This window comes from Leopardus geoffroyi, chromosome B1, assembly GCF_018350155.1.
Source record: "Leopardus geoffroyi isolate Oge1 chromosome B1, O.geoffroyi_Oge1_pat1.0, whole genome shotgun sequence".
Taxonomy (NCBI): Eukaryota; Metazoa; Chordata; class Mammalia; order Carnivora; family Felidae; genus Leopardus; species Leopardus geoffroyi.
The window spans coordinates 152,155,203-152,181,386 of NC_059327.1; the positions used below are offsets into that span (position 1 = coordinate 152,155,203).

General features: G+C 34.0%; 1 protein-coding gene across 9 annotated transcripts in view; it reads left to right on the forward strand.

Moving 5' to 3' along the window:
• The window catches only part of EPHA5 (EPH receptor A5), a 344,908-nt gene that overhangs the window by 58,577 nt on the left and 260,147 nt on the right, over window positions 1–26,184 (forward strand). For all 9 annotated transcript variants that reach the window (XM_045473882.1, XM_045473884.1, XM_045473883.1 and 6 more), the window contains exon 3: window positions 15,785–16,448. In XM_045473882.1, coding sequence (XP_045329838.1) covers window positions 15,785–16,448 — 664 coding nt within the window. The remainder of the gene's footprint in view (window positions 1–15,784; window positions 16,449–26,184) is intronic.

The following is a 26,184-nucleotide window of genomic DNA, read 5'->3' on the forward strand; positions in this document are numbered from 1 at the left end:
AGCTGGGGAATAAAGAAAGTAGGAACTCTACAGTTGTATTATCAATTAAGAAAAAAGAAGAGATATTCGTATGAAAAAATATTTTAGAATGAAATAAGAAGAAAAACGAGATTGAGTAGAATTTATATATATACGTATAAAACTCTGGTGTGTGTGTCTGTGTATGTTTATGTAAGCATGACCCCATTAAATTGAATGGGAATTCTGTGCATACAGATATTACCTAGGAAAACTTGGCCCATATATATATATATATATATATATATATATATATATATACATACATATATATATATATATGAGACTTACTTGGTATATCTCTTGCTGAATGTTTAATACTGTCACCTTTAAGGTATTTTGGCTGAGAAAAAAAATGAGTTAAGGTAGTTTAAATAGGAAAAAAGTTACCTCAGTCATTATTCATTTTCCATTTAGAGGTACATTTTCAAAACTAGGCTGCACAAATCAAATTCAATTTTTTAATATCAATATATAGTTTTTGTAGTTAAAATATTCTTTATGGTTAGTAAATCTAACTTGGGTAACAATTTACATTCTATTATTAAATACCAAAGCTCCTCTTTTAATGTCTTTCTTCTAACAAAGAGACTCCCGATTTTTAAAAATCCTTAAAATTATGTATATTTGTACGTTTATCTAATACTGGTTTATGAAATTCTGAAGAGTATTAACTTCTCAAATATAATTTTCGGTCACTGTTAGACATCATTTTTATGTAGGAAGCATTAAGTTGTTTATATAGATTAGTGTGGAGTGTTATCAATGAGTGTACATGTGCAAATAGTTGGCAGGTTGTCAATATGATCAGTTTATTTTTTTCATGGATCTCTTTGTAGCTTACTCCTGTGACTAGAACAAGTATGTATTTTACTTGCTTATTAGCTCTACTTAGTTATAAAAAGAATGTTTAAATATGGCAACATATCAGAATTATAAATGCGGTCATCTCATAAACATAGGTATATACTTTGTTGTTGAATGTGAGAAAAACATTAAACTAAATGATTGAGGCATATTAATTATTCTGTAAAAATCATTGCAAGGGGGCTCCTGGGTGGCTCAGTCAGTTAAGTGTCTGACATCAGCTCAGGTCATGATCTCTCGGTTGGGTTCGAGGATATGAGCCTCATGTAGGGCTCTGTGCTGACAGCTCAGAGCCTGGAATCTGCTTTTGATTCTGTGTCTCCCACTCTCTCTGCCCCTCCCCTGCTCATGCTCTGTCTCTTTCTATAAATAAACATTAAAAAAAATTAAAAAGTTAAAAAATCATTGCAAGAATGAACAGTGTCAGCAGTAAGGTTATATGAAAGTGTAAAGTAACTATTTAGAGAAAGATCATCAGGGAAGTGTTTCTTTGGCACCTGAGTAGCTTAGTTGGTTAAGCATTCTACTTAGGCTCAGGTCATGATCTCGCAGTCTGTGAGTTTGAGCCCCTCATTGGGCTCTGTGATGACAGTTCAGAGCCTGGAGCCTGCTTCGTGTCCTGTCTTTCCCTCTCTCTCTCTCTCTAAAATAAAGAAAACATTTAATTTTTTTTAATTAACAAGAGTGTTTCTGCCTTGATGATACTATAAGGTGGTTAGCTTTAAAACATGGCTGTAAATTCTTGTGACTTAGAAGTAGTACACTGAGACTTTCAGTTAAAGCAAAAAATTTCATTATGCATCTTGAGATCTATAAAACATTTTTCTGCTTTTTAAAAATTTCCAATAAGTATTTACTCTGTTACGTTTTTGGAATTATTAAAGTTTTAGCATTTTTTTTGATTTGATGTACTTTTTAAAAGGGTTGCAATTAAATATAATCGAAAAATTCCTGAGATTCTAAATCTTGTTTACCAGATATATAGCAAAGAAACTTTTCTATTTCATCTTACAACTTACCTTCTTCATTTGGGCCAGGTGAACCAAATTGTGTGAACTGCAGTCAGTAGGGGCTCATATATACATTTTTTGTTTGTTTGTTTATGGATGTGGGGGTGAGTAAAAGAGAATCTATGTTCCAGCATTCGAACTTTACATTTAGCCTAACCAATTAGACCTTGTCATGATAGAAATTTCAGATACCATTATATCTTATTTTATGAGAAAAGAAAAGAAGCTAGTTAGAGCAAACCTCAACATCACATGAAATAAATACACTGTGCTTTGCTTTGCATGAATCACTGATGTTTTTAAATGTTGGGCTTTAACCATTTAATACAATTTTATAACCTTCTGAGACCTCCATGGGCTTGCCGACTTGTCACTTACCAGTGATAATTAGGAACAGAGATACATGAAATACAGATAAATGAAATTCACAGTGACTCAGGTAGCCTCCTTTTCCACTAGATTCAATTCTCTTTGGTGTAAAACCTTTCCTGGAGCTGCCAACTCTTAACAACATTTGACAGAATTCAGTTTAACCTTCTCTCTCTTTCCTTGCCATTCTTCTGGTGGGAGTTATTATTGAGAGGAATAAAATAGTGGCCAGAGCAAAAGGCTGGCAACATTTCAGGGTTGACATGCCAAGTGTTCTCTGACTAAATTGCTTCTAGAAAAGGGAGAGAGAAATAACTCACTTGAAAGTTCTTTCTGTTCCCTTGCTGTAGGTCCCAGCACATCACTGAGTAAAGCAGTAAATCAAATGGCTGTTTTTATTTTCATTCATTTATTCACTTATTCATTCTTTCATTTGTATGTATGTACCCTCAATAGATATGCATTGAGTTTGTACAACTCTCCTGGCATAATTCTAAACATTGGAGATATGCAATTGACAAAAAGTTTCTTTGTCATTGAGTGAATCAGTTGGAGGATACAGACATGTAAACTGACAAAGGAATATAAATTAGGTACTATGAAAAATATGTCACAGTGGAGTAGCCAGAATTTAAGACGTTATAATATGGCATCCTAGTGAGTAGGTACAACAGAGCAATTGTCAGTCAACACCATAACTTAGAATTTCCCAAAATATTTGCTGTGGAGTGTTCAGCAGAATGCTCATATGTGTTACAAATAAATGAGTTCTTTGGCAATGAGTGTGGAAAATTATATAATATATATACTTAATGGGATAATTTACTGTCTAGCTTTACTATACAGATGAGTATACTATGCAGATTATACATATGTAGAGAGCTCTCAAAGCTTTTGATTTTAATATCTTAGAAAAGGATACACTAGGAAGAATTCCACAGTTGCCTTGCTAAAAACATTTGTTTACAATATAAAAGATTGCAAAGATGTATGTACCCCTATGTTTACTGCAACATTGTTTACAATAGCCAGGATATGGAAGCAGCCCAAATGTCCATCCTTAGATGAATAGATAAAGAATATGTTGTTTATATATGTATACAATGGAATATTACTCGGAGTGAAATCTGCCATTTCCAACAACATGGATGGATTTAAAGAGTAAAAAGCTAAGTGAAATAAGGCAATCAGAGAAAGACAAAACAAATGAACATGGGAAGAAATACAAACAAAAAATAGACTTACTTATAGAGAACAAACTGGTAGTTGCTAGAGGAGAGGTGGGTGGGGGTATGAGTGAAATAGGTGATGGGGATTAAGAGTATACTCATTGTGGAGCACCTGGGTGTCTTGGTTAAGAGTCAGCTTCAGCTCAGGTCATGATCTCAGGGTTTGTGAGTTTGAGTCCTGTGTCGGGGTCTGTGCTGACAGCTCAGAGACTGGAGCCTGCTTCAGATTCTGTGTCTTCCTCTCTCTCTGCTCCTCCCCTGCTTTCTCTCTCTTTTTCCCAAAAATAAATGAACTTTCTTTCTTTCTTTCTTTCTTTCTTTCTTTCTTTCTTTCTTTCTTTCTTTTTGTTTGTTTTTGAGAGAGACAGAGACAGAGTGCGAGTGGGGAGAGACAGACAGAGAGGGAGACACAGAATCCGAAGCAGGTTCCAGGCTCTGAGCTGTCAGCACAGAGCCTGATGTGGGGCTCAAACTCATGACCTAGGAGATCATGACCTGAGCTAAAGTCGGACACCCAAGCCAGTGAGCCACCCAGGCACCCCTTTAAATAAATAAACTTAAAAAAAAAGAGTACACTCATTGTAATGAGCACTGAGTAATGTATAGAATTGTTGAATCACTATTTTGTGCATCTGAAACTAATAAAACAGTGTATATCAATTATACTGGAATTAAAAATAAACAAATAAAAATTAAGAACATTTACTTCCCACAAAATATTTAGTGGGATTTTAGTTGCATGGAAAGTACTTTGAGTGACAGTATTTAATAACTGCTTTAGCTTTATTTCAGAGTTAAAAAGAAACAAAAATAAAGTATAGAGTAGAATTTGGGGAATAAAAAAAAATATGGCTGTGCCTTGGAAAGTACCAGAAGAGTGACTTTCTTTTACTCCATTTATTAGTTTGCATCGGAATGACTATTTTCACACAAACTCTGTCTTCCTCTGGGAGACATCATGATGTAGTGAATTAAAACATGAGCTTTGAAGTCAGATATATCTGAATTCCAAACATTATTGATACTGTTCACTAATCATGTAACATTTTATCCTACACTTTCATCCCTATATCTCTCAATTCTCTCCTCTCTCTCTCTCTCATGTGTATACGTGTGTTTTATTTATGTTTAAGAGTATAGTTAAAATTTTAGTGTTTCAAAAAATTTTCATTTTCCCCATATCATGTATTTGCGAACTTCACATAAAGAAATTAATGTTAACTCTTGTACAATGTTATATAGTATAAATATAACACATTTTATTCATTCTTATTAATGGCATGTACATTGTTGCTTGTTTGGCCAATGTTTGGCCCCAATGTTTGGCCAACAATGTGGGAGGTAACATCTTGACATATGTATTTCCAGTCACATATGAAAATGCTAGTGAAAAAAATAATAATTTGCCACGTACTGCCAGATAGCTCCCCGAATTTGGCTACTAATGCATACCCCCAGCAGCTACATAGAAGATTCCTTGTTCCTTATAACCTTTCTAAAACTTGATTCTATACCTGCCTACCTTTCTCCTAATAAACACACATTTGATTGTATATAGATTTATTCTTTATTAAGTATAACCAACTGAAATTTGAATGGAGAAATATTATTAAAGAGCTTGAGATGCCCAGGAGCTTACTGAGCCATCTTCATTAGGAACTGTTAGTTATACACTGGGTGAACTATCAGTTGTATAGCAAACAAAAGAATAAAAGAATATAAGAGATAATTACTTCTTGTAATTATGAATATATTTTTTATCATATCAAGTGTCTTGTTTGCTCATCTACAAGTAGATAGGGAAGTGTCAAATAACATCTAGAATTTCATTAGACTAAAAAAGCCTATATCTGTATAATAACTAGATTTTCCTGTTATGTTTCCAATTACTAGAATATACTGGTGAAGGGTATTGCATTGATAAGCAGATAAAAAGGCAGTAATAACTTATTTTAATTTCAAGATTAAAATCACAGTACAAAATTAATTTCAATATTCCCATTTATGGTTACTAATCTAAGAAAGAGACAATTTCTTGAGAGAGAAGAAATAATATATGAAACAAAGAGAAAGAAACAATATATGAAGAGAAGAAGAAAAGAAAAACATGTGGGCAGAAGACCCAAGTAGGTAGAACAAATGTAAGATTTATCTTCTCTACTGTTGCAGTTCCACTAATGCTGTAAAGATTTCATATTTGCCTAGAATTCTTAGAAAAATCATTTTTCAGAGTTATTTCCAAATTACAGAGTTAATAAAATTCAATAAAAATATTTAGATTGAATTGATAGGTAAAATAGTTTCTGTAAAGATTAGTCATCCCTGTCTTCAGATAGTGTTCCTTGTTATAAATTTCCAGTCTATAATATAGTTCAAAATTAAATTTGCATTAAACTAATGATCAAAAACATGTAAACATAGACACTGACATTTTGAAATTGTCATTTTAGAACTATCACTAAACATTTTGAATGTCCATGTTAAGTTTTTGGTAAGAAATGTGTACTTTTTGGGCTCCTGAGTGGCTCAGTTGGTTAAGCATTCGACTCTTTACTGTTGATTTTGGCTCAGGTCATGGTCTCACAGTTCATGAGGTTGAGCCCCATGACTAGGTACATGCCAAGAGCTTGGAGCCTGCTTGGGATTCTCTCTCTCCCCCCTTCTCTGTCCTTCCCTCTTTTTCTGCCTCTCTCTCTCTCGTTCTCAAAATAAATAAAATTAAAAAAAAAAAAAGAAATGTGTGCTTTTATTCAAAGAGCTATATTTTGTTAAATCAATTTATTGGCCAGACAAGGCTCAACAAATGCAGGAGGAGGGATTTGCAATGGACTCATATTTTGAAATATGACTGTTCCTACTTTTATTTCCATATCAAAGAAAGAAGCACGGGGATATTGAACAGTGAAACTATTCCCTATGGAAGTTCAAGCTCTAGACTGGACAACAAGCTAAACATAGACCGCCTCCATTTCTACAGAATTTCATTAATACAGTTGTGGCCAGAGAATTCAGTGGACTTTAGTCCATATTATGGCAATATAATCTTTCAAATTTGAAGAAGCTTAACAACAAAAAAATGGGATGGAAATTTGTGTTGAATAGCCACTGATTACAAGAATATGATTAATGTGAAAATTGAAATTGATTTATGAGTGTTGTTGTCAAGGCCTACACCATAAGTGCAATATTATCTATTGAGAAATGAGACCAGGATAAATGAGACCAGACTAGAGAATATGGACATTATATGTTCTGATATATTTTATAGGCTGGATAAATAATCCAGAGTCACAGATAGTTTACTGAAACCTTTATTTTTCTTGCCAGAATAGCAAGGATATAATTGTATCTATTTTGCCTGAAATATTAAGTGCACCAAAGGTTAATATACTTTATTTTCATTAAATTGAATCCCAAGTAAAATAGTTTTTTTTTCTCATTTACTGAAACTTTCATGTTGCTTGGGAAAGAAAGCTTCCCCACAGAATTTTTAGCTGCTATGAGAGGACAGTATTTATATTAAAGAGATTAATAATGACACTCTGAAATTTTAAGTATTATTGAGACCATATACATTTTTTTAATTTAAAAAAAATTTTTTTTAACGTTTATTTATTTCTGAGACAGAGCATGAACAGAGGAGGGGCAGTGAGAAAGGGAGACACAGAATCTGGAACAGGCTCCAGGCTCTGAGCTGTCAGCACAGAGCCCGACGCGGGGCTCGGACTCACAGACCGTGAGATCATGACCTGAGCTGAAGTCAGACGCTTAACTGACCAAGCCACCCAGGTGCCCGGAGACCATATACATTTAAATAACACTAGGAAGGCCATTTCTAACATCTCACAGAGACTGTCATGAAGGAATTCTTTAGTGTGTGTGTGTGTGTGTGTGTGTGTGTATGTGTGTGTGTATTTATGTACACATGTGTGTGTCCACTGTGAAATCCTGAAACAGGAGAAACATATGACTTCTTAGATCTTAAAATATTCATAGTTAAGTATATACTCTTGCTTAAGTAAGTATGTAATTGAGATCATGGGCATTTCTTTAGAAAGGATAGAACTTTCATTGTAACATAAACATTTTTGTTATATCACATGAAAGACTATTAATATTCCCACGGTTTTACATGTTACCAAATGTTGGACTGACCATCTTTTGGTATAACATGATAGAAAATAGATAGTGGTAAGCCACTGTAGCTTAAGCATGATGTTCATTTACAGTGTAACTGAAATGGACCTAAACTAGATCACGGGGTTATAAATCTATTTGTTTTTATTTGCTTCTTTTAAAATTATAGCTCATGGCACAAAATCACTGACAAACTAGATAACAGGCACCATATTTAATAGGACTGCTTTTTAATGAAACACTAATGAGATCATTTAAGATTTTAATTCAGTTTAATAGTTTGTTAATTTCAGGCATACTTACCCACTTAGCTACCTTTTAAATTATCATTGACCATTGACCATACATTTTCCTAAGTGAATTTTTGAAGGAAAAAGCCAGATTTTAAAACTTGAAGTATTTATGACATTTTTTTTTATTATTTTATATGAAACTATTTAGTATATGTCTTTTTAAATGAGGAATAACAATTCATTTATAAGCAATCATGATATATACATTTTGCTTTTAGATTATGTTCATCACAGTATTTACTAGGAAGTACTAATTTTTGCTAAAATCATGACCTTTTCTGTGAATATTTTGTCTAATATGGTCCATTTGATTTTTCCCTCATTCCCAATTCATTTCTTCTGCACTTGGATTTTTTTTTTAACAAATGAAGAATTCATTTTTTTTTTCTTTTCATTTAATCTTTCCTTTTTTAAAAAGTTACTGACTGCAGCATTAAAGAAAAGAAAAAAAACTATGAATTATTTTTCTAGGGGAAAAAATGTACTCTTTGCCATTCGTGTTTAGTGCTATGTACAGATTCTCAATTGTCTATGGATTTCCCTATGAAAATATTCATATAAACTTGAAATTTTAATTTCTGTTTTTTTCAAGTGTTTTAATTTGTTTCATGAATTGAGTTTGAGCCCATAAATATTTGTACTATTCCATGGGCAATAAAGTAATTGACTTCACCTTTATTCCTACACAGAAAATTAACTGAGCCATTTCCAACAGTATTTCTATATCATACTCGTGAATTTTAAAGATGTTTTAAGTACATCAAATGCCTATCTGTTGCAATCTTTTTCCACTAAGATATTATTGAGGAAATGGAATAAGATTGTTGATTGAAATTATTTTTGTAGAAAGTCTATATATTTTGTCATATTTATTTACTACAGAACCATAGCTATTAGATAAATTGAAGTTTGGAAACAGCAACTCTATGCTATGTATTTATTCCTTTTAAATAATTTTGTCCTGATGATTGTGCATAAAAACCAAGATGCTTCTGTTATTCAAAGGACTGTGCATGGTCTTGATCCAAAATTCAGGAAATTGATCAAGGAAGGATGAGTGTTGTAATTTTACAACAACAGCCCACAATCTTATCTTTTGAAAACAAAATTACCTAGTTTATTAGTTTATGACAAGTTTTCTCTTTTGTTGGCTAAAATGATCTCAAGTGCCACCAAAATTTATGCATTATAACTTTATCCCTTCAATAGGAGAAAACAATGTCAGACATATTAATGTGGCACTGCTTAGTATGACAATCACTCTAAGGCTCCGTTTACTTATCTACAAAATGATGTAGTTGTGTTCCTTACAATTATGTCATGCATGTGGTGTGTAATGAGAATATTAATTTTCTCAAATGTCAGTTGACTCACTGTAGCTGTAAGCTTTTCTTCCTGTACTATATTAGTTGAGAAGTTTTAACATCTACGAGGATTACATCTGAATTACAACAAAATGTTTTTCAAAGCATTATGACCCAAGATGAAGTTTGATCTCCTATTTGACTGTGTTTAAGCATGGGGCAGCCATTGAACAGGCAGGCCCACTAGGACCTCCTATTTATGCCCAACATGCACCAGTCATAATAATACAGTATTTCTTCCTAATGAGGAATGGTTTGTAGTTGATAGTAACACATCAAAAGTTAATAATAACTATCAGATTAAAAAAAAAGTTTGTCCCAACAATAATAGGATTCCTCACTTTTTGTGCCATTAATTTTGTTCCTAAGTCACTTAATTCTTTGAGGATTTTCTGGCTTAGTTTTTCTCAGAGGAAATGTCCTGGATTGAATGTCTTAGGTTATGGCTGACTTTTGCAGGCACACCAGACGAGTGAGATCAATTATACATCCAACAGAGAGGAAAAAGATAATGATTTTATGTGAGCATAGTAAGTCTTATAAAATGTTATGGGGAAGAATATTAGTAATTGTTAATTATGCACCTGGGTAAAACAAAAAAAAAATTCATTTAGGTCTTTACTTGAATGTATTTTGCCTAATTTTAATCAGTATAGTAGACCAAAATAATAGAAAAAATAACATGACATAATGAACATCGTTAGTGTGTTTGAAGTTTATGATTATTTTATATTGTATTTCCTCTGATTTTTGCGTAGCAGGAAGCTTCCAGAAATTCTATACTTTAAGTAAACATATTATGAGGTAACAATTGGAATGTGTTGCTCACTAGTTATAATAGGTTAAGTGCCTTATCTCCAAATTTGGGCACATTGTCAAACTATTTCCTAGGCACTTTCTAAGATTATGGAAAGGTATTGCTCTTTTAAAAACAACAGTTAATTAGTAATTTTATATTAGATTCCTTTCAGTGAAGTTAGCAAACATATAACACTCAGATACACACACACACACACACACACACACACACACACACATGCTGCAAATCATAGCAGATGACATCTAAATGTATTTTAAATATAATGGGAAGCCTGGAATTAATTTCTTTTTGGAGCATTTCAAAAGGCATCATACTTGGGGCGCCTGGGTGGCTCAGTCGGTTGAGCATCCAACTTCAGCTCAGGTCATGATCTCACAGTTCGTGAGTTCGAGTCCCGAGTTGGGCTCTGTGCTGACAGCTCAGAGCCTGGAGCTTGTTTCAGATTCTGTGTCTCCCTCTCTCTGCCTCATCCCACTCATGCTCTGTCTCTCTCTGTCTTAAAAATAAATAAGTAAATAAACAAAAAAAAAAACCCAAAAGGCATCATATGAAATATTGTGATATTAAAGGATAATAGGCAATTATTCCTATATTCAAAGAAACATGTAGTAAAGATATTGCTACAAAGTTATACTTTGGGTATTCAGAGTAAAACTAGAAGTAATTGATTCTTAACTGTATTTTTATACTACTCTGCCAAAGAGGATCACTAAGAGAGTCCTAATATTGTTTGACTGAAATATGAAATAAAGTATAGTGCCACTAACTGATATGCTATATTCTGGATATTTAATTTAATTTGTATATATGTATATAATAGTGAAGAAAGTGAGTGAAAAGTGAAAACAATATTTTAAAACATATGATGGTAAAAAATAAGATATCTAAACTGATCTATATGTTAAAATTTTAAAATGTGATGCTAATGAAAAATAGTTCTACAGGTTGATATACAAAACTGAACTCAAAGTAATTGTATGAATTATTAAAATAAAGAAAATGTCTTAAATGCTTAGAGCTTTATATTGAAGACTAATTTTCAAAAAAACATGAATTTATAAGCTGTCTTTATTTTTTAAATTTATAAAATTCAGACAGTTTACACAGAACAAATTGTATCATTATTCAAACAAACACAGAAGACAAATCATGCAACCATTTATTTACCATGTTTGAATTATTTCATATTTTGAATTAGCAGATCTCTGGGCTAAGGAATGTATACATGTTTGGTATTCATTCATATGAAATATTTATCAGGTGTGCTAATCTGTGCCCTGTGGTATCAGATTCTGAGATATAGTAGAGAACAAGGCAACTAAATCTCTACTCTCATATTTGTGTTTCAGAGTATTAAATATATATATGTGTGTGTATACTGAGGGAGAAAGGAAGGAATAAAAAGAAAGAAAATAAAGAAACAGAGAAAGAAGAGAAAAGAAAGAAAAGAAAAGAGAAAAGAAAGAAAAGGAAAGGAAAGAAAAAAAAGGAAAGGAAAAGAAAGAAAGAAATTGAAAAGAGTAAAAGAAAAGAAGAAAAGAAAAGTTTATAGTTATATGATGCTGAAAAAAAATGTGAATTTCATTTTTACCTACTGGGGTAGCAGTTGATGATAGTGAACCAAGGAATCCCACACACAAATATCCACACCAAGGACAGAAATGTGCCAAGAAGAAGACAGATGTAGACACAGTTAGAGGGGATGGTCAGATGGACAGGGTTGTCATCTGTGAGTTTGAGAAAATCTTTTCTTTTGTCTAGTTTTCAATTTTCTCATTTCTAAAATTAACAGTAGGTCCAGATCTCTTAAGATCCCTTCTAATATTTTATCTTAGACATTAAATGACTGGAATAGAGAGTTTCAGTTTTCTCTATAGTTTGTGTAACCAGTGCCAGTGGTGGGGGGGTCTCGGTTTATGTATCTACGTAAAGTAAGAGCAGAGATTATAACTGGGGCTTCAGGCTGATAATATTTCCTCCGTACAAAACCAATCACATATTTCTATTTAGGTCTCTTTACTTCCTTCTGTGGAAGAAAGATACATAGAAACACAATATTGAAAACAGAACTGGGCAATAAGCACCCCCTGATAACTTGCAAGGTCCAAATCGAGACTGTTCACATGATGATTCCTACTGTGTATTTGAAGATGGAATATAAGGGAAGGTGCCAGCTGGGTTGTGTGTCCTGAGACAGTACTTTTAAGTTCTGAAGGAAAGAGATGTGAAGTATAGGCTAGAGGATAGTAAATGGGAGCCTCGCTGACAAGGTAAGAGACCTTGGGGCAAGAAACCTACTAGCCCGATGAGAAAGGTGGTCAAGGAAAAAGTAGTTCTTGGGTCTCCTGGGTGGCTCAGTCAGTTGAGCGTCCGACTTTGGCTCAGGTCATGATCTCACAGCTCCTGAGTTCGAGCCCAGTGTCAGGCTCTGTGCTGACAGCTCGGAACCTGGAGCCTGCTTCAGATTCTGTGCCTTTCTCTCTGCCCCAACCCACTCGCATTCTGTCTCTGTCTCTCTCAAAAATAAATAAACGTTTAAAAAAATTTTTAAAAACAGTAGTTCTTAATGGTTTGGGTAGGAAAAGTCGGTAACTCCAACTTTTGTATGTTTATTTTGATACACATATGGATATTAAAAGAAGTCCTTTTGTTCGCCACTGCTCTGATGACTATGGCTGGCTTGTGATGCCAGGTCAGGCATAGAATTGGAATGCAACTGACTTAGAGATTTTAGTGCCCAACAGGAAAAGGAGCAAGCCCATGCATCTGGGAAAGAAATCAAGTCAGCCTAAGCTGACTGTGTAAAACCAGTTCTTTAATCTTAAAACAAAGAAATGTGAGTAAGGAGGAAACAAACGTAGAGAAAAATGTGGGATGGGAGGATGGCTCTTGAGGAGTGGCCAGACCTGAAGAAAGGACTACAGCCACCATATTGCAGTGATCATGTTTCCAAAATGTCCAGGCACATTGCTTGTAGTAATCAAGGAGCAACAAATACTTTTATTAAACCATGGGATCATAACAATTCAACAAAACTGAACCCAAAATACCATGTTTTCTGTCTGTGGCCTTCATTAAACCACTACAGTTTCCTTGACATGACATTTGCCAAAGTGTCTAGGAATAGACCTGCCACATTCTTAATTTCTTGGTTTGTGTTACTTTCTTTTCACCCCCTTTGTTTCTTCCTCATTGATATTATTTTTTGCTGAGGACAGCAAGAGGCCCACTTGGTATTAAAAAGGAAGAAAACTTGTAAGAATTCAAAGTTTTATTTCAACTACTCAAACCAAAATAAATGATTTTTTGCCTGTTTCTTAGCATATTGCTGTACATAGCAGCAGATATTTACGGGAAAATGTATGTATTACCCAGTTGATTCTCTGAATGGCTTATGGCTATAATTATTTAAATTAAAGTCTTTCTGTTCCCTCATTAAAAATAGAAAATGTGAGCCTCCATTTATATTTTGGACACTTGAAAAGAAAAATAAATAAAATCCCACCATGATAGATTATAACATCAAAGAAAATTATAGTTTTTCTCTTCTTAATTAAGAATATTCGGAGAAGTAGCTGCTTATGCACATACTTTGAAATTATCACCTGAAGCAGTAACTATTAAGCTGTCTTGTTGAGTGCTGCTTGGCTTGCATTTTTAATAATATTTGTGGTACCTTGGACTTTGTACAAAGACTGTGAATTGCTTAATTTATAATCCTGGAAGATGCTGTTTCTCTGATTCCTCTTACTTGTCCAATTCCTCCTACTTGCTAGCAGTGTTCTATTGGAATACATGATGCAGAAATAGTTTATTTTTTTTTTTTGTAAATTATTTAAGGTCAAAGATTTGAAATCTGTGTTTTGTATTGGAAGACTGTGATAAAATAATCTAAAACAGATAATATAGCATTTTGATTTTCTTTTTTTTCAGAGAAAAAATTTGTTGATGCCATTTTCCATTTTACTAATTCAAAGAATATATATCTATTTAGTTTTGGTACAGTAAGTTGATCATTTGTATTATTTTTATTTGGTTAGTTGATGTGCTTTTTTGCATGAAATATTAATAATGGCATTCAGTAACCATTTATAATAAAGAGATTTATAGCTGGATCACTTCAGGAAGCTAATGTAAATAGTTTAGTGACAGATTGCTGAAATAGAAAGCTGTTTTGGAAATCCGAGGCTAAGTAGAGTTTATGTACATTTTGAGAGAAGACAAAAGTGAGATTAAATGAAAGAACTAAGGCTTCACATAACACCATGATGTGAAAGTGGTTAAGATAAAATCTTGATGTCTTTCTCTTGTGAATTTAAGGAGCTCAGCAGTTTTTGCTCATTAGCACATTTTACTTATGCTTGTCTGATGGCAGCTAGAATTTTGAGAGGGACCATCTGAGGTACACGATTTATGTGCATCCCTTGTGACTCCACATTTTTCACATCTTTGTCAGTTGAGCAGAATCAAGAAATAATGCTCTATTTAAATTCATGTCTAAAGAGATGAAGTTTATGAAGTTTATTATCTATAATATTTAAAGTCTGAAATCAAACTCTGGATTTATTGAAAGTCAGTATGATTTCAATGCTCTTTGTGTTTCAGGGTCATTTTTAAGGATATATATATATATATATATATATATATATATATATATATATATATACACACATATATTTATATTTATATACACACAGTTTTGTACACAGATTCTGTACAAGTTTAAAAGACTTCCTTAAATTATAATAACATCCTTATGGAGAATAAAAACTTGGTTCTATATTGTTTAGAAAGTGATTATGGTACACTGAAAGTCTAAAAGCTGGAATTTTATTGGGAAAGAGGTAAGTTTAGATCTCTTTGACCTAATATTTTGGAAGCTATATAAATCATGCTTAATTTTTTCTATACCTTATATATATTCCAAACTCTTAATGTCATTATTCATAAAATAATGAGTTGGTAAAAAGAATTAATGCATTCCCAGGATATAATAAGAACTCAGTATTCAAAATGACAAGGCTCTTCATATATAATTTTTGTCTCTATTTTATATCTGTCTCTAGGCTTATATTTCATAGATAAATCTATGAATAAGTTTAGCTATCCAATTTGCAAAAGAATCCTAAACAGATTGGTTCAATGAAATAAGCATCTATTTTTAATTTTTAAAGTAATGAATTTTCTCTCACATTTTATTACATTGATGTGTTATTTGTAACATGCCATAATTAAATAAATGTGGATTCACATGTTTCTTTATCCCTTCTTTTCCATATTTACTGCTTTTTTACTGTTGTCTTTTTTTAATGTACTTCTTTTTTCTGTCACATTTTATCTACTTTCTTAGCTTTTATACTTCACTTTCTTCCAAATATACATCCTTTCACTGCTTGTTAACTGTACCCACATGCAGTTTTCTTCTTTTTCTCTGAAATACATGCTCTTTTTCCCCTGAAATGTGTGTGTGTTAACTTTTGAGTTACAGTGACTAATGTGCTATTAATTTACTTAATCTAAAAGGTATTTTTAAAGTTCTCATTATAGAGCTTCCTCTTCTGATACCATAGAGGAAGGCGGCAGAAATTTCTAGATCTGAAATAGTTTCCTTTGACTATGTTTACTAGCTATTTTCTAAATATTAAAAAAAAATTTCTTTCTATTTTACATTATATAGTGGGAAGAGATTGGCGAAGTTGATGAAAATTATGCCCCTATCCACACATACCAAGTATGCAAAGTTATGGAACAGAATCAGAATAACTGGCTTTTGACCAGTTGGATTTCCAATGAAGGTGCTTCCAGAATCTTTATAGAACTCAAGTTTACTCTGCGTGACTGCAACAGTCTTCCTGGAGGATTGGGAACCTGTAAGGAAACCTTTAACATGTATTACTTTGAGTCGGATGATGAGAATGGGAGAAACATCAAGGAAAACCAGTACATCAAAATTGATACCATTGCTGCCGATGAAAGCTTTACAGAGCTTGATCTTGGTGACCGCGTTATGAAACTGAATACAGAGGTCAGAGATGTAGGACCTCTAAGCAAGAAAGGATTTTATCTTGCCTTTCAAGATGTGGGTGCTTGCATTGCTCTGGTTTCTGTGCGTGTGTACTATAAAAAATGCCCTTCTGTGGTACGTCACTTGGCTGTGTTCCCTGACACAATCACTGGAGCTGACTCCTCGCAGTTGCTAGAAGTGTCAGGTTCCTGTGTCAACCATTCTGTGACAGACGAACCACCCAAAATGCACTGCAGCGCTGAAGGGGAGTGGCTGGTGCCCATCGGGAAATGCATGTGCAAGGCAGGATATGAGGAGAAAAATGGCACCTGTCAAGGTAAGAATTTGCCTGCAGATCTGCAGGAAATGTCAGCACCAGCTGGATCACGTATATGTATTTCCTCCAATGATTATGAGCAGATGACCTTTTACTTTGCTAATTTATGGAGATTATTTCTCTTCAAGTTTGATTTCTCTCTTCTCAGAATTTTAAAATTTCTGGCAACGATCAAAGATTTAATGTAATATTTTACTGAATATACATAATTAATACACACAGAGTGTCTTACTTGCAGTGTAGTATTTCATATTCATTTTACTTTCAGAAGTTTTATCTTGAGCAACTCAAACCAAAGGATTATTTCTTAGTGTGAGTATTGTCTGCTACCAAGTATTGTCTCTCCACGAAGAGAAAATAGTAACCTTACCTTGCTATGTAAAATTCAAATGCAAGTGTTAGATGTGACTTGTTTGGCATGCTTTTAACTGCCTTTAAAAAGTTCTTCAGGGGCGCCTGGGTGGCGCAGTCGGTTAAGCGTCCGACTTCAGCCAGGTCACGATCTCGCGCTCCGTGAGTTCGAGCCCCGCGTCGGGCTCTGGGCTGATGGCTCAGAGCCTGGAGCCTGTTTCCGATTCTGTGTCTCCCTCTCTCTCTGCCCCTCCCCCGTTCATGCTCTGTCTCTCTCTGTCCCAAAAATAAATAAACGTTGAAAAAAAAAATTAAAATTTCTTCAGAAATAAGTTCAGCCATATGAACCCCATACGAAAATGCTGGTCAGCGTGTTGTTTACGTATAATTGTTATTACAAATTCGCTTTTAAAAATTTGCAAGTCAGGGGTGCCTGGATAGCTCAGTCGGTTAAGTGTTCAGCTTAGGCTCAGGTCATGATCTTGCAGTCCATGGGCTCAAACCCATGTGGGGCTCTGTGCTGACAGTTCAGAGCCTGGAACCTGCTTCGGATTCTATGTCTCCCTCGTTCTCTGCCCCTCTCCTGCTCATGCTCTCTCTCTAAAAAATAAATAAACATTAAAAAATTTTTAAAAATTTACAAGTCAATATTGAATGCATAATAAGTAGTACCTGAGAAAATAACTTTGGAGATGGAGCCAACACAAAACGCTTATTTCAAATCAATTTATACTTGGGGAATTTTTTTCTGTTTTATTTTCTTAATTGAAATGTGATCATGTACGCTGTCCCCTTCATTTGAAAATATCCTTCTTTTGCCCACAATGTGGTGAGTTAAACTTAGATGTTTGTCAATGGCTTTGGGGAACAGGGTTGTACTTTATGTCAAAGTGAAGAACAGTTTATGAGGAAGAAAACATTTTTACTTAAAAAAAAAAATTCATTCATCCTTATGAAACTTTTTCTACCATGCTGTGCACATGCTAAATAGGTAATGAGACTTATTAACTGAAGAGAAAACCAAATGCTGAGAAGTACCCTTATCCTGCCTGGAAGCTTCAAGTACGTTTTTTTTTTTTTTTTTTTTTTTTTTTTTCAAAATCCACTATATAATGTGAATCAGACTTGCTCAAGTTTGTTCAGGCCTGACTGTAAATTGATTATAGATCCAGGGGATCAAAACTAGGGAAATTACCTGTAAATCATAGTGATTTTGATTAATTATTTCTCTCTAGAAACACACTGCCGCATTTAAAAAAAAATTTTCAGGGCACCTGGGTGGTGCAGTTGATGAAAGCATCCGAATTTGACTCAGGTCATGATCCCACGGTTCATGAGCTTGCACCCTGCTCCGGGCTCTGCACTCTCTCTCCTGCTCTCTCTGCACCTTGTGGGATTCTCTTTCTCTCTCTCTCTCTCTGTCTCTCTTCCTCGCTCACTTGCACTCTCTCTCTCAAAAATAAATAAATGAAAACTTCTTTTTCCTCATCAGCTCATATTCTGTATCCCTACAATATCATCTACAATTAAGTTTATGGTGTCTACAACTCTCTATACCTTTATATATGTACATACATACATACATACAAAGTTTTATTAAATCACAATTATGTTTTGGAAATCATTTTTAACTTTCCAGGGAAGTTAATTATATTTTATTTGGGATTAGATGTGAAGGAAAGTTCTAACTAACATTATCTTAACTTTTCTTTTGAACGGCTCTCTGAGTGTAACGTGAAGATATATGTAATTGTAGAATCAAAGCAGGAGATTAAGCATAATCTGTTGAATACATTTCATTATTTTGTTTAAAATATTTATAATATAAATCTTACATTTTTAAAATTTCATTTTCTAATATTACAAAGCAACACGCTATATTTCATTGTTTATGTCACTTTAGAGAATGGTATGTGGTCAGTTCAGTGCAGAACACAGTGACCTTTGTCTTCATCCAGATGGACCGAGGGTATAAAAGACCTCTGCCTTTTTAGAAGCTAATTATTTATTTCGCTGGGATTAAAACGTTCTCTGCATGCTTGTCATGAAAGTATCTTGGGAAGTAGTGTTCTGACAGAATGTTTCTCAATCCAGGCGTTCAATGCATATCTTTCTCTTCCCACACTCAGTTAGAAACCTAACTGAGAGACAGTGGGGTAAATCAGAGAGGCTAGCTACATTGTAGAAAACTTCACTAGGCTGGTCTGTCTAAACTCATTTATTATCTTACCCTGGTAATAGGAACAAAGGTGGTGGGGTCATGAAAATAGTGAACTACCCAGCCCCAGAGGGTGTTCTACACAACATAGTCCGTTTGAATAGTGCCTCCTGGTGTTTTCCAAAATACAGATGGCATGTGGCCACTCTATGAGGAGTTTCAAATGTTTACCCTATAAATAACCTACTTCATTGAATGAATAAATAAGTTTTGAATGCTTATTTTGGAGAATTAAGGTATCACAGATATTCCTGAGACATTTATATCTACACGTAATAAGAATATGCAAATGTAAATGTCCCTGTGTGTGGCATATAAAATTCCATCATAACTTTAAATAATTCTGTGATCTTAATATGCTATCTTCAAACCATTCAATGTGGATCTTGATGTTTTTTGTTTTTTTTTTTTTTTTAATTTTTTTTTTTCAACGTTTATTTATTTTTGGGACAGAGAGAGACAGAGCATGAACGGGGGAGGGGCAGAGAGAGAGGGAGACACAGAATCGGAAACAGGCTCCAGGCTCTGAGCCATCAGCCCAGAGCCCGACGCGGGGCTCGAACTCACGGACCGCGAGATCGTGACCTGGCTGAAGTCGGACGCTTAACCGACTGCGCCACCCAGGCGCCCCGATCTTGATGTTTTTAAACTATTCTTGTTAGGGCAGAAATCTAGGGAGCATTCCTAACATCTCCTTCCTACTCGCTACCTGGGTCCTATTTATCACAAAATATTCATAGAAATCACCTCCAGGCTGTCTCTTAAAAGCATCCACTTTTCTCTATTTATTTTCCTCCAATCTATAAGTATGTCTTGTTGGAACTTTACTTTCAAATATAAGGGATGACTTTATATAATAGTTTGATTTTTGAGCCATGTGAGTGTATCACCTCTACAAAAATGCAAATCTAGTGGTTTCGCACAACCATCCGCCTGATTAGCTCATACTAATCCTTCAGGGGTGTCCTCCGACACCCCTTCCTCAGGGAAACTATCCCTGACTCTTCAAAGTTAGGCCTCTCTGTTATTTACTTCTATATCTTCCCTTCATTGAGCCATTTAGAGTTATGATATTGCATCTTTTGTTAATTTATTATTTGATTAATGACTGTCTTTACTCCCACTAGATCACACACTCCTTGATGGCAGGGATGCTGAAGGTTATCTTAAGAAATAAGGAAGAAACCATAAGTCGAGAGGTAGAGAAGTAAATTCAGGAGAAAATAGAATGGGCAAAGGTATAAAAGAAGATTGTGCTTTAAAATTATACTACTGCTCCTTTATCTGAGGAGGTTACGTTCCAGGACCCTCAGGGATGGCTGAAATTGCATATATACCAAACCCTATATATACTATGCTTTTTCCTATGATAAAGTCTAATGTTTAAATGAGGCACAGTAAGAGACTAACCACAACTAATAATAACATGTAACACTATAATAATATACTGTAATAAGTTATGTGAATGAGATGTCTCTCTTAAAATATCTTGTACTTTACTCACCCTTCTTGTGATGATGTGAGATGATAAAATGCCTACATGAGGAGATGAAGTGAGGGGAATGATGTAGGCACTGTGATCTATCATTAGGCTACTACTGAACTTCTGACAGTATGTCAGGAGAATCATCTGAGTCTGGACTGTGGTTGACTGCATGTAACTGAAAACACTGAAAACAAAAGAGTGGATAAAGGCAAACTACTATATTGGTTTCTTTTTTTTAATGTTTATTTATTTATTTTGAGACAGAGAGCATAAGCAGGGAGGGGAAGAAAGAGAGAGAGAGAGAGAGAGAGAGAGAGAGAGAATCCCAAGCAGTCTCCGCACTTAGTGCATAGCCCCTCGTGGGGCTCGAACCCATGTCTGCAAGATCATGATCCACGGTGAAATCAAGAGTTGGACGCTCAACCAACTGAGTCTCCAGGTACCCCTGTATTGATTTCCTTTTTTTTAACCTTTGTATTTATTTGTAGAAAGTCTCTTCAGTCACAAAATTGACAAAGTGTGTCTCAAACCAGTCATTTCTTAGTCCTAAGATCATCAGGCCAAATGTTCAAGTTCTGTGTGTTAAACCATATATGGTTGGCATATGACATATTAACTGTGATAGAGACCATCTTAGTGATTTAGACCTTAGAAATCACATCCTGAAATATATTTATAATATACACTTATTATACACTTACATTTAATTACTGTTTCTTTGCTAATCAAAATATGTTGGGATTTAATTAAGTATATAACTATATTAAGAAGCTGAAGCGTGAATAAATCTGTTGTAATGATCATCATATGTTAATATTTACTAAGCCTGTACTAGGATATGACCAGGTAGTTGCTCATGTGACCTGGTATAAAGATGCAGAGCATGATGGAGTTGACACAACTAGTTTTAGAGACTAAACAATCAGGACTCAGAATGCTGGGCAGCTCATTAACATATGATTTCAATCCAGAAGACAACCAAGAAGTAATTCAGGAATCTCTGTCTGTTTAACAACTCATGCTGTATCATCTTCTTATCCCTTTATTTAATGTCCTTTAAGAGAAATTAACTACCTTTCCCATAATACCCTGCTTTTAATGAGGTAACAAAAACTCTTGTTTCTATTGTATTAATTTAAAATATAGAATCTATTTATTTTTCTAAGGCTTACTTCTATGCCCATATTTTCAATAATAAACTGTTTTAAGTATACAAATTTATTTCTTTGAAATGTTCTTTCAGAAACTAATAATGTATTAAATCCATTTATACAAGTATGTTTTCCTACTTGTTATTTATTATTATTTCTGATGAAATTCATGCTATTTTTGCCCCTTAAGAGTCATATGAAATTTTTTTTGAGTACAAAATTATTAGCAAAAACCCATTTTGGAAGTTTCTGCTTTTTATTGAAGTGAATGTGTTTGACAGAAGTAATTGAGTTCACATGAATCAAATGTTGCCTGCTGAGTTCTCTTGTGATTATGTTGCTGACTTACTCAGATGCAAGGCAAGACCACTAATCTTCATCAGTTGCTAGTGGAATGAAGTAGTAATTTGAAGTTACCCCTAGATAATTATAGTTTCACTTATATCAAATGGAGGAAAGAGATTTAGATTGTGGGTCACTGCCAAAACCAGTCAGAGTGAAGAAGGTATATAGTGCATGCTAAAACACAGGGTAAGCGAGGTTACATGCCAAGGGCTGTGGAGAAAAAGCACTTATTAATTGTCCAACTGGGAGATGATTGCATAGCAAGGAAAATGTAGTGCAAATACTGAGCTCAAGAAAAAGCCTTGATTCAGAAACAGTCCAGATACTGCAGGGAGTAGTATGTCGATCATTCATACTTCTGGTGCATATTTATGTTTGAAACAAAATTGACTGGAAATATAGAGTATTAGGTGCTTGTGTAATTATGCACTAGAGAGCCTAGTTATTTTTAATTAGGCACATTACCAAAGAACATCAAAGGGGTTGAACTTTTTGGTTCTATTTGGTATGCTCTTTTATACAACAAAAGGAAACTGATTTTAATTTCAAAATTTTAACAAAAGATGGTAATTGTGGAAGTACAGAATATCAGTAGTGCGTGTGTGTGTGTGTGTGCGTGTGTGTGTGTGTGTGTGTGTGTGTGTGTCTGTCCTGCTTCTGAGAACCATCACCAAGACAAGTAAGTGGTTAAATCATTTCATCCATTTGTAGGTATTATATATGAGAATAATGAAATTGTTTCTTTTTTCTTTTAATTCCTCCTTAATAGTTTTGGATTAGTTGTGTCACAGTTTTAGAGCATACTTTGCATTTATTTTTGTTTTTTTTTTTTTTCTAAATCAGGGTTTCTCAACACTGGTATTATTGATATTTGGGGCCACTGGTTACTATTGATATTTTTTGTTGAGTGATGGGGTAGTCCTAGTCATTGTAGGATATTTCCAGAATCACTGGCCTCTAATCCACTAGATGTAGTAGGACACCCCTCCCCACTTTGATAATCAAAAAATGCCTCCACAGAGTGCTTAATGATCCCTGGAGGCATAATTCTAACCAGGTCAGAACCACTAATTGTCTATGTAAGTAGATGTGCTGCTAAAAACTAAATATGTCTATAGACTGGTTGTCTTTACAAAAGTGAATCTTTTTCTTAAAATTCTGCAGAATGAAGGATGTGTACATTTGGAAATATGACTGATTTAACTTGGATATCGTAGGGAACATGCTGCTTGTGAGAGGCAGCATACTCTAGTGGTTTGAACACGTGGATTCTGGCCAGAATGCCTGTATTCCAATCCTGTCTCTGCCATTTATCAGCACTGTATCCCTGTGTACATCATCGAATCTCTCCACTCCTTATTTCCTCCATCTCTAAGTCATAGCAATACTATGAGACATTACATGGAAATTACTTACTTCCTAGCACACTGCACTTATTCAGCAAACATTAGCTACTTCTTATAGCTCTCATTAAAAATAAAATGTATTTACAGGAGTATATGTTTGTCAATTGCCAAATACAGCGTAGTTTCAGGTTAGAAAATTCTCGAGTTTTCTCAACCTAGAAATTATATTCTTGAGCAGTATCATTTATCAAATGATAATCCTACATTTTTATTTATTGGATGATGAAAACTATGTAAATATATTAGAATCTCTTTTATAAAGAAGATTTGCTTCCTGATTACCTATTATGATTCATTCTTTATTATTATACTTAGCACTGTATTCCATGTATACAATTCCTGTATCCTAGGAATGCAGACACATAGGTATACAAACATACATATAGATTCACATTTACAGTTGCAGTTTATGAGAGTTGCTAATGGCAGTGTGAGTGTGTAAGTTTAGGTAGGGAAGTAAGAAAATAGTTCTCTGAAAAGTGATGTTTAACCTAAATGTGGAGTAAAACAAAACAAAACAAAACAAACAAAACAAAACAAAAAACAACGATGTAAAGATATACAGATGGCATAACAAGCAGAAGGAGCTTTCAGTGCAGAGATCCGTTGTATTACATTAATCAATTTTATGTATATCTTTTTTCTTTCTAAAATTATATTTTAAAGTGTATTTGCATATTAAAATTAGAGTAATAAAAGAGCTACAAATTCCTAGAATTACCTGCTAAAAGAGTCTGTTCATATACATAGTATACTATATCTTAAGGATAGAGAATTCCTAATATCTATGGTCAAACACAGACATATCAAACATGAAATAATTCAGTATTTTCAGTGGGTGGCTCCTTGGAAATTATTACATTCACTGAAAGTATGAAAGGTTTTTCTTTTTTAAGAATTTGATGTTTCATTGATCCAACAATGGCTGGTAACTGGTGAATCTTCTGCCTTATGTGCATAACAAAACAGGGAGACTTGGCAATGGAAGAAAGGAGAAAGAACTAAATACTCTAACAAACTGGTCTGTTTGTCTCCTAGACAAACTTTTAATCTTTATTTGCACCCTTACTTTCTCACTCATAAAAGACATTATACTATCGATAGTCTTGAGTCCCTCCCTCCTTCCCCCATCTCTCTTTTCATACATATCTATCTATCTATCTATCTATCTATCTATCTATCTATCTATCTATCATCTATCTATGTATATATAGAAGGAGAGACGGAGATGGAGGGAAAGAGAATAAATGTAACACATGAATGCTATACTTCATATGTATAGTAATTCTAATAACTGGTTTGGGTGGATCTCTAGGATATTTTATTATGCTGATGGAACATTCTGTATTGTTACTGTGCAAATGGATTATAACATTAATGAACTGGAGCTCCATCGTGATCATATGGATAAAGAATTAATGATTATATTTATGCTCAAGTGGCTTGCACTGTACAAAACACCTCTTGATGATAAACATTTGTTAACATGAGATGCACTGCATAGGGTCCTTTTATTATAACGTTAGTATAGAATGATAATTATTAGACCAAAAATAATTACACAGATCTTACGAAGGCCATATCTTAATTTATGTATTGAGTTGATTTAAGTATAAGAGGAAACTAAAACATACTCTCTTTTATTGTTTGCTTCTTTTCTTATTATTTGGATAGCAGGAAAAGGACTTTCATGAAGTTTGATAACACAAATCAGTATAGCTCTCATGGGAAAAATTGTGTGTACAGAGAAACTTAATGTTGAAAACTCTGAGTGTAATTCAGCAAACATCTCAGTGTCTGCTTTCAGATTTTCAAGAGCAAAAAAATTCAAAAAACTTAATGCAGATGTTAAGAAATGAAGTAGCCAACTTTCATAAAATAATTAAGCAAACTTACAATCTTAAATCTGAAGGCTGCTTAAGATGCAGCCCTCAGTTCAAATCTTACTCTTCCATTTCATAAATGTGTGACTGTGGACAAATATAAAACCAAACAGTGTTTAACATTTCTCCTCTGTGAAATCCTTAACAATACAATATACACACACAAAATCTGCCTGTAAATGCATATGAAGTCTGCCTATTTCAGGAATGTTATATGGACCAGCAACATCCACATGACCTAATTTTTTAGAAATGAGGAATTTCAGGTCCCACCCCAGAAAAACTGAATCAGAATCTACATTTCAAGAATCTACATACCAAGATCCCTTGGTGCTTTTTTCCATACATTCAAGTTTGAGAAGCACTGATTTAAAGGACTCTTGAAGTGAATGTTCTTTTCTTTGTTTTACATATTTGGAAACTGAGGTACAGATAAATTAGGACCATATAACTACATAAATTAGGACCATACAACTATGTAAGAAATACATTTATCCTAATCCCTTTGGATACTTGTCAAGATATTTCACTATTCATGTTGTTTCAGAACTATTATGCATTAATTTTATCTTTATCTCCTTCTCCAGATCTTCCTTAATATGGCTTTTTGATATAGATTGTAGTTATAGAAGTTTTGACAGTATTAGGTCTAATGATACTATTTTCCTTTTTTAGTATCTGCTAATTGCATCTTGACTTAGAAATCCCATACTTACTACCTGTTATTTCTACTATTATAATAAACAGACAATATCAGAAAATTAGGGGAACAATCAAACCACAGCAAAGTAGAGAAAAAATACAAGTGGCACCAATGTTCTAATCACTCCAAATTATGAATTTACCTATTCATTCATGGGATGCTTGTTTTTTTGTCATTGACTCACAGGAGTTCC